This window comes from Coturnix japonica, chromosome 11 (assembly GCF_001577835.2).
Source record: "Coturnix japonica isolate 7356 chromosome 11, Coturnix japonica 2.1, whole genome shotgun sequence".
Classification (NCBI taxonomy): domain Eukaryota; kingdom Metazoa; phylum Chordata; class Aves; order Galliformes; family Phasianidae; genus Coturnix; species Coturnix japonica.
The window spans coordinates 16,032,622-16,045,518 of NC_029526.1; the positions used below are offsets into that span (position 1 = coordinate 16,032,622).

General features: G+C 43.7%; 1 protein-coding gene across 1 annotated transcript in view; it reads left to right on the forward strand.

Annotated features, from left to right (window-relative positions):
• Positions 1 to 271: 271 nt before the first annotated feature.
• The window catches only part of BANP (BTG3 associated nuclear protein), a 121,640-nt gene continuing 109,014 nt past the window's right edge, over positions 272 to 12,897 (forward strand). The window contains exons 1-4 of the mRNA XM_015874221.2: positions 272 to 385; positions 7,569 to 7,713; positions 8,535 to 8,629; positions 9,917 to 10,116. Coding sequence (XP_015729707.2) covers positions 7,644 to 7,713; positions 8,535 to 8,629; positions 9,917 to 10,116 — 365 coding nt within the window. The 5' untranslated portion in view covers positions 272 to 385; positions 7,569 to 7,643. The remainder of the gene's footprint in view (positions 386 to 7,568; positions 7,714 to 8,534; positions 8,630 to 9,916; positions 10,117 to 12,897) is intronic.

Sequence of the window (12,897 nt, forward strand, 5' to 3'; positions counted from 1 at the left end):
CATTTACCCCATCATTGCAATGATGCATAAGGCTGAGATGGGGACATCACATAGGCCACTGCGGCCTACACGCGTTGCGGTGTGCGAACTACAACTCCCAGCATGCACCGCTCCAGCCGATAGTACTACAGATCCCGGCCTGCTCAGTATGGGCGGTGCCCAAGTGCTGCGCGTTGCCCTCTGGGAATTATAGTCTCTCCCAGCGGCGCGGCGGTTGCGAGGCCGCGTCTTTTGCGCGCATGCGCGGGGCCTTCGAGCCAGGCGGGAGGCGAGAGATCGCAGCGCGGCGGCGCATGCGCAGTGAGGAGACGGAGATCTCTCGCGAGGAAGGACGCCATTATCGCAGCCGCCCGACAAACACCACGAGAATTCGGCACCGCACACGGTAACCGCGGCGCCCCGCGGCCGGACGGCTGGGGCCGAGCTCCCGGGGGGCCTTAAGGCCGGGCCTAGAGCCTCGTTTATCGCAGCGTTCCCGTTCCTTAGAGCGTCAGGCCGAGCAGCAGGGCCGTGAGGCGGAGGCTACGGGGGAGGGGCTGCGGGCTTTCAGGCGGGGAGCGAGGGAAGGGGGGAGGCTGAGGCCTGGCCTCCTCCTGCGGCCTAAGGGCTCTGGAGCCGGGCCTTGCGTTCTGCTCGCCTCGCTCCCCTCCTGCCTGCTCTGTGCTGCTCTATGGGCCGGGTGTACAGCCCCTCTGCTCACCTCTAAACCGAGGCCGTCCCTCCTCATTCCCATTTCGGGTCGTGGGATGGACTGTGGAGCCCCCTTAGCCCCCCACTATCGCGACAGACTGCAGCCTTCTTTAGGGCAGCCCCCCACCCCCTATCGCGACAGACACTGCAGCCTTCTTAAGGGCAGCCCCCCACCCCCTATCGCGACAGACACTGCAGCCTTCTTAAGGGCAGCCCCCCCACCCCCTATCGCTACAGACATAGAGGGGGCTGCAGCCTTCTTGAAGGGAAGAAGTCCCCTCTGAAGTCCCCTCATTCTGTCATTGGGCACAGTGAAAGGTTTTTCACATCTCCACCCCCTGCTGCTCTGTTTGGGGGTGGGCAGCTCACCCTTAATGTTTTTCTTCTTCCCTTCGTTCTTATCTAATGCAAAAAGCAAGCACCGCAAGAATATTTTAAGTCCTGCACTGTGGGAAGTGATGCACTTGGAGTGAAGGCTGCGCTTTTATCCCGCTGTGGGGATGGTTTATTTATAGGGTTATATTTAGAGATCACCAGGGGGAAAAACAAAAAGCCCAAGGAAATCAATTGGGAGGGGGGTGTAACTGCAGCACAGTGATTGCTTAGCATAGAATGGGCTGAAAAAGACAGCAAGGATCATCCAGTTTCAACCCCTCTGCTATGTGCAGGGTCACCAGAGCCACATCCAGCGTGGACTGCTTCCATTAGAGCAGTTTGCAAAGTCTTTTAAAGCATTGTAAAACTATACTTCTTTTCTTTCTTCTTAACCTTGGGTGTAGTGCCCTGTTGACTGATGTCAAGGAGCAAACGTGCCATTTGTCTGTAGGGTTTTGGCTGCTCGCTTAACATCCATCCGAATCAGCCCTGCTTGTTTTCAACCCATTGTTTCACGGCTGTGATATGATGTGGGTGGGGAGAGTCTGAGCACCTGTGAATGGTTGTCCATGGGAATAGAGCAGAATAACAACTAAGCTGCACTGAAACTGGACTCTGTGCATTCAGTGCTCCTTGGCAGTAGTTCAGTTTTCACTACTACGTGCTGGGAAGGAAGACTTTTTAGTTCTGAAAGATGGCGTTGGGATTTTGGAAGCGTTCTCAGTCCATCTGCTTGAGATGAAAATATTTTGCAAGGTTTTTTTTTTTCTTTGGTTTTAGTTTATCATCTGTTACGCTGTAACAGAAGCTGCCTTTAATGACTTAATTATCCAGCCGTGGCTGCATGAATATAGAGCAGGTTTAAAGCTGTACGGCTCTTTGCTTTAGTTTGGGACTTGGTCTTTAGTTCTTATCTATTGAAGTCATTTTGTTTTTTTGCTTTCTTTTTTTACCCGTATTCATTCAATGTGAAGTGCTGCTCCTTCAAGTAACAATAAAAAATAAAATGCCTTTAAAAAGTCACATCAAACCCTTGTTTCCTTGCAGTTGTAGCCCTTGAAAAAGGTGCTGTCAAGTGCTTAGTTCTGTCTCCTGCTTGTTAGACTGCACACAAACGTGACACAAACCTTCTGGGACCTCAAATAAAGTCATTTCTGATGATATCTGGACCAAATTCTTTTCATCTCATTTCCTGTTTGTATAAGCATGGCTGGAAAAGGGGGAAGCCGTGACTGCAGGAGGGAAGCATACGTTGCGTTCAGATGCATCTGTATCTTAAAACCAAGACAGAATGCCCGTCTTCTGCCGTGTTGGCGTGGATTCATAGGAACCGTGAAGAAAAACGCTCCTTCCAAACACAGCTGTACCTGCTACGCTCTGCCAGCATACCTAGATATGCTGGTGCAAGCTTAAGCTGCAATCACTTTTGTTTGCTAGAGGAAGGAGGGATGATGGCAAACAGGTTCAGATCATACTGGTAATGTATTTCAGAAGAGCACAGGGTCTGTGTTTTCCTTCAGGTGATGCTCTTCATATATATATATATTTGTAAGAATGAACAGATATTATCCCTGGGTTCTAAAGCAGCATTGAGGTCTGTTGCAGGAGCTTGGATGTTTTAAGTGTTTGAAGGTGGTAAGAGACATGGAGCAGGTGGCTTGTTTTGCCCTAGATCTGATGTTGGCTGCTGTGCTTTTTTGCACCTGTAGCAGCATGGTTGGTTGGTTGGCTCTTTTTTCCCCCCTACCCTAGATCAGATTCTTTCAGTTGGAAAAATACAAAGTTGTGTTATTCCCTTTTTTTTTTCTATAAACTTCCTGTTTGAGGGAAGCCAAACACAAAGAAATGAAGTGTTTGCTCAAGTCTCCTTTAAACCTGAGCCAGCTGTCTGTAAATACCTGACTGAAGCGAGGTCTTGGTTGTGTGCATTGCAGAGCACTGATGCTGGCCCTGCAGTGCTTCCTGTATATGCAAAGCCTATAAATGCTGTAGCCAAGTCACTTTGTAAAGGGAAAGTGACGATTTCTAGCGCTTCCAGTCTGAATCCTGGTGCCATTGAAAAGACTGTGCTATATCTTATGATATCAGGGAACGAGGTCAGCTTCAAATATGCATCTTATTCCCACAGCCTGCCTCTGTTTATTTTCTGTCCCTAGAGGAGCTGGCTGTAACGTGGTGAGTTAAACATGATCAGAGGAGGATAAATTCTGGCTCACTATCTGTGCTCCACAACCCAGCCCTGTGATGTCCACCCAGTGTCCTGGCATGAACACAACAGCAGCCCAGCATGAGGAAGAGCTTAGCAGATGGAAGTGGCTTCCTAACAGTGCTGTCTGTTCACTGTACAGTATGGGACGTGACTTTCCTCATCGCCCTCTATTTGCTTGGCTTTCTCCAATGGGATTTCCATTGAGCAGTGCATTGTACCCCCAACCTGGGTGTTTCTCATTGGTTGTGCATGGCTGGAGTGCAGGTTTGCAGGGCTCTTGTTTCATCTGAGCAGTGAGATGTTCTGATTCTGCTCAGACAACGTGGATGTTCAAGAAGAAATTGGCTGCCAGGTCTTATCTAGCTTGGGATACAAACCTGCCTACTGCTATGGTGGCTCGAAGCATGCTCAGATTTTAGTAATGTCTTTTATTCAGAGTAAATACTATTCTCCCAAGATTTCTTGCCAATAATTGCACTGAATTAAATAGACCTCATTGTTCCGGAGGTCACTGAAAGATTGATACACTGAGATACCCTTCAGTCAGCTGTTCTCTTGAGTACAGAGAATGACTTATTTATGAGACAAAAGTCACTTTGTGATACTGAAACAACTGGACGATGCAGTGGGAAAACTGGGTGTTTAAGGGCATAAACTGAGAACTGTGCTCATTTCCTTTAAATCTGGTTCCTATTTCTTCATCTTGACTCTATAATTGGTTATTTTTGGTTGCCACCATTTTGTTAATGCTGTTTATTTCCCACTTTCCAAAGGGGATTCAAACATTAAATTACCGTGTGTTGAAATATTTCTCCATCAGCTCCTTGCTGTTTCTAAGTAGCAACACTGTAAGGTGTAAGTATGAGTTTTTCATACTTAAATAACACTGAAAAGAATCCTAAATTTTGGTGACCAAATGGACCCCATCTCGTATTTGTTTCTATATCCCCATTAGAAGTCAACCTGTGCTTCTCTATGGCTTTTTGCTCATCAGTTAGCAATCGTTTTATATACCTTATTGGTTTGCTTGGTATATATGTATAATTTAAAGTTGGATTTCCATTTTTTTTATACTGTTATTTTACTATTTGGCTGCTACTGTTACTGTAAGTACATATAGACCTGTGGGCTATTGCTGCAGTTGTAGTTGGCTTCAGCTTTGGTGTGTATTCCTTCTCATCTTGGGCATTAGGATCCTCCAGAGTGGAGTTTCTTTGCCAGTTCCTGGTGCTGGAAAGAAGTTCATGGCCAAAGCTCTGGCGATAAGACTTGCTTCATCTGCACATCCTTGTTGGGGGAAACATCCCTTTAGAGGGGAGAATGGACATCATAGGATCATAATCACACAATCACAACCCCCTGCTGCAGAGGAGACCCATCTGTAAGGGCTTTGCCTTGGATGTTTGCAAACCTTGGGCTGACTTTTCGAGGGCAGTTTCTGTTGTAGGAAGGTCTAATGCCCATCTTGATGTTCTGGGTCTCACTGCAGCTCTGGCAGTGCTGTGGTTCTTGTGAACAACTCAGATCTGCTGCCAATAATTCTGATTGCTTTAGGTGGTGGTTTGCATGATGGGTCAAATGAAGAGGAACAACACTTGGAATGGCACAACTGGTGGTCAGTTATGGCCATTGTACATAATGAATGGTGATGGAAGTGTTTTATCAATGTAGTGGGCACTGGTGGTGATGGGACTGGATGGTCATAGTGATCTTAAGTGATTCTGTGCCTCTATCAGTGCTGAGAAGTGCCAGCAATGGGAGTAATGATCTACTCCAATAAGAAAAGTCCAAGTAAACGCTGTGAGCGCAATAAAGGTTTGGTGTTTTTGGAAGAATCCAGTGTTTGCCCTCACTAATTAGCACGAGAGAAGATTGATGTTCAGCGCATGTTCTCATGTGTTAACAAGTCACTGGATGCGTTTGGTTATATGCTTTGGAATGGTGCCCTGTGATTGTGTAAAGCCATCAGATATTTCAGGAAATAGCTTCGTTTGCAAGCGAGTGCTCAGATGAATTATCCTGCATTAATGTTTTAAAATGGATTAATTAAATTAAACTCACGCGCTGGTGGGCTGATATAGAATTCAGCTGACCTGAGTTTGATTTAGCTGCTTACAAATAATAATGTACTTCATTAAACAAAGGCTACTTTAAATCTAGAGTATCAGGTGTATCAACGGGGGGTGAGGTAACACTGGGCTGGCCCTGTAGGACCCAACCTACATGCTGCCTGGGGGAAGCAAAGCAAGCACATTTCCTTCCCCATTGAGGCTTATCCTGAGCTTCCTGCCTTTCTGTGTTGTTCTCTTATCACTTTGTATTTGCTCCAGGCAATGTTTCATCATCAGGTTCTTATTGTGGGTGCTTTAGAGTCAGTGGGGGCAAGGCTTGAGGTCAGAAGGGGTGAGTGGGGAAGGCTTGGGGTATCTGACCAATGTTAGAGGAAATATTTAGCTTCTGGAAATGGTGGTGAATACTTCAACAAGTAAAATACATGGGAAATGGATTGAGGAAATCGTTCTGAATTTGTAAACTGAAGCTTTTCAAAGGTGTTTTCCCCATCAGGACTTGGTAGCCATGCTGTTATTTAAAGACTGGCAGAATCTTTCAGGGCTCATTTTCTGATCTGAGGTTGAGGACTTTGGGCTGTGACCCATGAAAGGTGCAGAACAGAGGTCAGAAGCGTGAAATTACTCTGCGTTGCAGGCAGATTTAATTCATCTCAGTCATTTTTATGATGAGTTTTGGAGAGCTAAGCGTGTATTAGAATGGCTTGAAAGAAATAGAAACGCTTTGGAATGATTGATGAGTTACTGATGTATTTGTGGGCGCAGCTGGTTAGAACTCAACACAAAGCATCAGCGAAATCCAACGTTGTGTAAATGGTTGAAGTTCTCAGAGTTGGGTTTTGTTGCAGTTGGTCCATTTTTTGCTCTTTAGCAATGGATGCGTTTGGGTTCTCAGTATTGCAGTGTGTGACATTATGGACAGTAACTCGAGCACAGCTGCTTTATGATGTTAGGACTGGCTGCAGACCAGGGTTTCTCAGAAATGGCAAATCTCATTTGCCAAATGGCACCCGTGCTCTCTAGGACATTGCCAGCTTTCTCAGGCACACAGCCACGGCCGTGCAGTCCCAGTCCGTTTTTCACCACCATCAGAACTGGAAATGACTCAACATTGGCAACACCATTATTTTGAGTAAACAGCTCTGAGATGTGGGGAGTCCCAGTGTGGAGGTGGGTGCTGACATTGCACCAAGCCCCGGATCCTTCCCAAGCTCTGATGCTTTCCCGGCACCCTGTGCTCCACCTGCGTGCTTTAATGGCTGTCTTGTGTTCCAATGGAAGAGGGAAATAGGGAAATCTTTATGCAGAGCTGGAGCTGATTCAGAGTCAATGTTAAGGGATGAATTACCGTTTCCACTGGTAAACCTCAAATTATTTTGCTTGTGTTTTTTGCTTCAGGTTGGGAAGGGGGGGAGGGGGAAGAAATAAAGTTCACCGATCTTTTTGTGTTTTATGCCCGTCCTTTTATGGCTGTGGGAAGGAACAGATACGACTAATTCCAGTGATTGTAATTCAATTTTAGAGGCTGAAAGTTGCTCTTAAGCCCCTAATAAATAACATTGATGGAGGGTTCCAAAGGAACGGGGCTGAGAAATCAGGAAATATTCTGAAAATAGCTTCATTGGAATCAGACAGTAGAAAAAACAGATTCAGTAGCCAAGGAAAAAAAAAGAAATGCAACTTTTGTTTCAATCATAGAATCACAGAATGGACTGGGTTGAAAAAGACCTAAGATCATTGAGTTCCAACCCCCAGCTGTATGCAGGGTCACCAGCCATCAGACCAGGTGCCCAATGCCACATCCAGCCTGGCCTTGAATGCCTGCAGGGATGGGGCACCTACATTCTCCTTGGGCAAACAAGTCTACTTGTAATTAGCAGCAAGGGAGCTCCCAGTCCCCACTACAAGCCTTTAAAATAGAAGATGTCAGTACATTGGAAAGAAGACTTTTTTTGTGTGTGTTTTAAACCCACGAGGCACCAAATCACTGATGCTAAACTATCTCTTTATCCATAAAGAAAACATAGAAAGACTCAGCAAGAAAGGAGGAGGTTCATCATGGAGGAGATGCCCATAGTGCAGCTGCTGTCTCTTTGATGAAGCTTCCAATGAGCACAGCAGTTTGTACCATTATACGAGCGCTTTCTTTGTTGGTCACTGAGAAAGAGTGAGTCCTAAATTGTTGTATATCAGGGATTAATTCTCCCCTTGCTGCTGTTTTTCAGGATTGCATGTCTCGTCAAACTGCTTGTCTGGGGGCCTGCAGTGGTGTTTGACTGGACTTTGCAGCCTGGTTCTGAATGATGTCAGAACAGGATTTGGCAGATGTTGTTCAGATTGCTGTTGAAGACTTGACTCCAGACAACCCAGGTACAGTATTACCCACTGACAAGGTGGAAATCCCTCCTGAACTTTGTTATTTAGACATCTAAGGCGCTTATTAAGACTACTAGCTGAATTTAAGCAGCTTTCTTTATGTATCTTTGATACCCTTTGGATCAGATTATAACTCACTTATAGGTGAATAAGTGTTGACAGAAATGAACTGTAACTGCAGTTATAGGAAATATAAACTCTTATCAGAAAACCTTTTTCTGGTGCAGAAGGAAAAAAGCTGTTTAGAAATGTTTCCCAAGAGCTGGAGGAGCAGCTGAGAGCCACCTGTCCTTGCCTGGTTGGGAACCTGCTGAGCAGGATTATCACCCACAGCACGGTCTGCATAGCCAACCATTTATTTGGGAAAGCCTGAAGCATTTGGTTAATCTATTCTGGGGAATAAAATCTATCTATTGCTACCCTGCGTAGAGTGGGGGAAATCCTGTGTTTGTTAGAACTTCATTAGCACTGCTTACGGTTTTGTAGAGTGTTGGGGTTTCAGAAGCCAGTGGATCTGTCGAAGCAGAACAGCTGATGTGGCAACTCTGCTTCCTCACGGTGAGTTTCTAATTAAAACAGAAGAAATATCCAAGGTAACACCCAAGCTTTACACTCTCACTGGGGCTGAAATTGTCTTAGATCTGGATAATAATTTCTTGAGAAGTAGTAAGCTGTTGTCGTAATTTAACACAAATAAGTTTGAAAAAACACTACAGTATTTTAACCAGACTCCTTTCATGTCTTTTGATTTGTCCATTTAATGCATTTGTAACTTGTCTCTTGTAGTATGTGCTATGGCATATTTTTCTTTGCAGTTGTGTTGGCGAATCATGAAGTGACAGACGATGATGTAGAGCCTACCCTGAAACGTCCGCGCATAGAAATTAACTGCCAGGATCCCTCTATTAAGGTTACTACCATGTCTTTTTCAGTTCTTATTAGAAAAAAAACAATTAAGTAAGCTTTCCTGGGGAAAATTAACCCTCTCTGTGTCATTGTATGTTTATATGTAAGACTGGAATTATATCCATCTTGCATTGTATGTAAACAGAATTAATTCCAGTGACCTAGACGTCGTCATTTAGGTGAAGAGAGTAAACTTGACCTAAAGGATAAACCTGATATAGTGTATTACAGTGCCCAGATACGGCAATGTATATATAGGTAATATCATAGAATTACCCAGGTTGGAAAAGACCTTGAAGGTACATTCTCCTGAGAGTTAAACTGTGTTTGGTTCAGGCTCAGTTAGCCCAGCCTTCTCTGTGCTCGCAGAGCATCCCATGCTGACCTGGTACCTGGCCTCCTCTTAGCATCCCTGCCCATGGCAAGGGATGGCTGATCTTTGAGGTCCTTCCAACCCAAGCTGTTCTTGCTGCCCTTTCTGGTGTATTTTAGTCGTGTTTTTGCCTTGGTGCTTAAGTGAAAGAGTTGTTTTTTTGCTGCCATATGTGATTCGATATAGAAATTCTGCCATAGGAAATGGAGCTCTGTATTTAGAGCTGTGGGGCAGCAGAACAGACGGATTAGCTGTGTGAATTGTAGCTATGGGCCACAAGATGGCGTGGTTGCTGTTTGCAGGGAAGGACGTGTGCTGTTACCCTTCAGTAGCCTGTATTTCCCCAAGGGAAACCAAGTGCAATATGCTTTCTTTTAAATCAAATTGCTTAGGAAAACAGATTTTATTTATTTGCTTTTCCTGACTCGCTCTTCAAGAGAAAACCAAAGTGAGCGGCGTTTATCATCTCTGAACTGATTTGTGTTGAAATAATTTCCACTGTAATCATGTGAATTTATCTGTTTGGACAGGAAAAGAAATCTTAACTCTATCCAGAAAGATGCTTTCAGATGTTTATAATCCTTTTGTTTTTAAATACTTTGAATGAAAGGCACTGGCACGTCATTTGAAATGATTTTGTGGTGTATGAAATCATACTAACAAAGTGCTTAGGTGCAAATGTGTTTGGCTTGGATGCTTTTGGCTTCTAAATAAGGATCTGGATGAGTCTGAGAATGCTAAAATGCTCCTGGATGTCATCAGTTTTGTCCGTGGCTGAATTTAGTCACTAGGCACAATGCTAGTTCCTTTAGAGTTGTTTTCCAGTTACATTTATCTGTGCTTCCCTATGTGTATGTTGCTTGAAGATAAACGTGTACGTTTTTAACAGCAGTTTCTCTTGCATTCTCCCCTTTCTAGTCATTCCTGTGTTCCATTAATCAGACAATATGCTTGCGACTGGATAGCATTGAGGCAAAGTTGCTGGCTCTAGAAGCTACCTGTAAATCACTGGAAGAGAAGTTGGATCTTGTCATGAACAAACAGCACAGCCCCATCCAGGTCCCCATGGTGGCAGGTTCTCCTCTTGGCGCTACGCAGACCTGTAATAAAGTACGATGGTAAGAAAATAATAGAAATGTTGTAAAAATAACTGAAATCCTTTCCTCTGGCATCCAACTTGGTGGTGTTCCATGCAGCTGTCAGGATCTTGGTGTGCTGCTTATGAACGTGGAATTAATTTCTCAAAGGTAACTTTTGTACCAATGTCACGATGTTACTTCTGGTTAGAGTAAGACTAATCCAGTCACACCGATCCAGGGACAGTTTGCAACTGTTTCCACGTTTCATTTTGGCTTAAACAAGACGGATTAATCCATCTCTGGAAAAGTCACATCAGCTGTTTTTAGATGGTTTTGAAGATTTGCTTTTATTTATTTATCTGGTTGCTTTGAGTTAATGAGTTCATTGTTCTGATTACTTCACATTTTATCAGCCAGAACTACAGTGAAGATTGTTTCATGTGCTTGTTTTCTACAGACTCTCGGTAGAGCAGTATCTGTATTTGTTTTGGGGTTAGAAATATGAGATGGAGAATCTGTTGAATAATCGAATCCACGCTGATGAAGGGGCAGGTTTACTCTGGAACACCATTGAGTTGCCTAATGTGGTTCTAAATATCTTCAACATTGATGTGCCTATCCATGTAACCATGGATGTTTTTCCAGCCAGAGGAATATGAGGATCAAGAGACTTCTTTGTGTAACAACTTTTCCATCACTGATAATTTAATTCCTAGGAAAAACTTAATACTTCTCTAAGTAATTACTGTTTATTTTCTATTCTGTGTAACATCCATAGACGACTTTCTCATAATACCATTGCAGTCAAAGCATGCAAATGTAAATTGCGTTTTGTCAGTCTGATTTTCCACTTTCTGATCTTTTTCATCGCCCATTCTGAACTCAATTCTCAAAACCCACTTTGATAAGTTATGCTCAGTGCCGTGTTCTGGGTGCGCTGCTTTAGAGCTCCACAGAAAACATTAATTCCTTCCTTTATGTTGTGAGGGACACAACATAATCTCTCCATCCGAGATAAGCAGACAGACACAAACCACCAACATTAGCCTTTTTCTATTATGCCACTACTTGCTCACTGCTGTATTTTATTAACTTTTATTACTGATATTTTAATAATTGATGTTTTAGGTTAAGGATTGTATCTCGAGCTCATAATCACGTATTATTATAATATTTTGCAGTTCTTTCCTTTATGAGACAGGGTGGAATATAAGCTCGTTACCATAAGAAATGAATGTTTCCTGCCAGGGTTGCCACTCTAAAGCAAAGTTGCCCATGGATTGTCAACCAGCTGCTGGTAGAGCTGACTAAATGAGCACAGGTTCTTCATCAGTATTTGAAAATAAGGCTGTAAGAGTTTCAGAACTAAAAGAAGAGAGGTCAAGGAGTGCTAGATCACACAGAGCTGTGCTGGGTTTCGAGAAGAGCCAAGAACAGCAGCAGCATAATGCTGTGAGTTGGTCATGGTGTTGCACTGGTGCTGCGAGCTGTGTCCAGCTCTGTGCAGCATTAGCACAGCCCTGCTTTCCCCTCCACAAAGCGATTACGTCTCTTCCTCTGTCTGCAACATTTCCTGCCAATGTGGCCATTAGAAATACCTAATTACTTTTCTTTATGAGGTACCACGCTGCTCGAAAATCCCGGTAGCTGCTGAAAGCTTCTTGGCTAACAGAGCTGGTGCGATGCCTGATGGCCGTCAGAGTGGCAGCCCCACATGATAAGTCTGAAACACAGCATGTGCCCGGCCCTGAGATTTATAAGTTGATGAACGTATGGTGTGACAGCACAGCTGAAATCTCCTACCCGTGTTTTAAAGAAAATCTTTCATCTGAAAGGTTTCAGTCCAGAAACAGCGTTATTTTGGTTAGCATCTTTCCATTAATCACTCTTCTGAGCGAGTAAGCCCAAGTATAAATGGTTCAGGTTGATTGCTTTAGATAACACAGGAATTTGTTTTGGTTTCACAGAACTCTCTCCCTCATTTGTTTTTCTGGACGCGTTCTGCCAATGTTACGTTGTGCAATTCTGCTGTGTTCTCAAGGATGTAATTTTTTTATTGCTGTTAAATCGAGGATAATGGTTTTTGAAACGTATTGATTTTGGAGAGGATTTACATTGAAAATTGGTACTTTCTTCATGGTCAAAAAAACATTTCCGATGAAATATGGGAATTCTTATGTAAGTAGAGTTTCTCTTCTGTTCAGATCTTTCCTTTGAACCTTCATGGTGAAGTTAAAACACAGACCACGTACATCTGGTTCTTTACCTTGTGTGTTTGGAGCTAAGCAATCGGGGATGCTGATCACCGAGGGTGGAGATGAAATTTCATGTATTTTTGCCTTTAATGGAAGAGTTCAATGGAACTGCAGAGTTTTGTGTGGTCAGTATTGGTGTAAGGGCCTGGCATGGTGTCCTTGAGCATGACCTGCTGAAGGGATGGATGTTGGCCAACTCAAGCTGCATGTGGCTGTCCTGGCTGCCATTCACTTCTAGTGGTGGTAGGGTTGGTCAGCTGGTTGTATGACTCTGCTTTGGTGGTCTGATTAATTTTTCTTTTTGTCTTAAGGTATAAAAAAGAGATTTTTATATGCACCAGAGAAGGCTTGATGCAGTTGTGTACCAGATACAGTGTAAGAACTTATGATGTTTGTAGGGGTAGGTCAGTAATGTTTGTGACCACTGAGATTCATGAAGGTATTGGTATAAAAATCAAATACCTGCAATTTTTCTTATGTATTTCTATGAATTACAACTCCCTTAGCCAACCTAATTTCATGTTATCAGGAGTAGAATGGCTTATTCATTTTTGTTGCCTTTTTA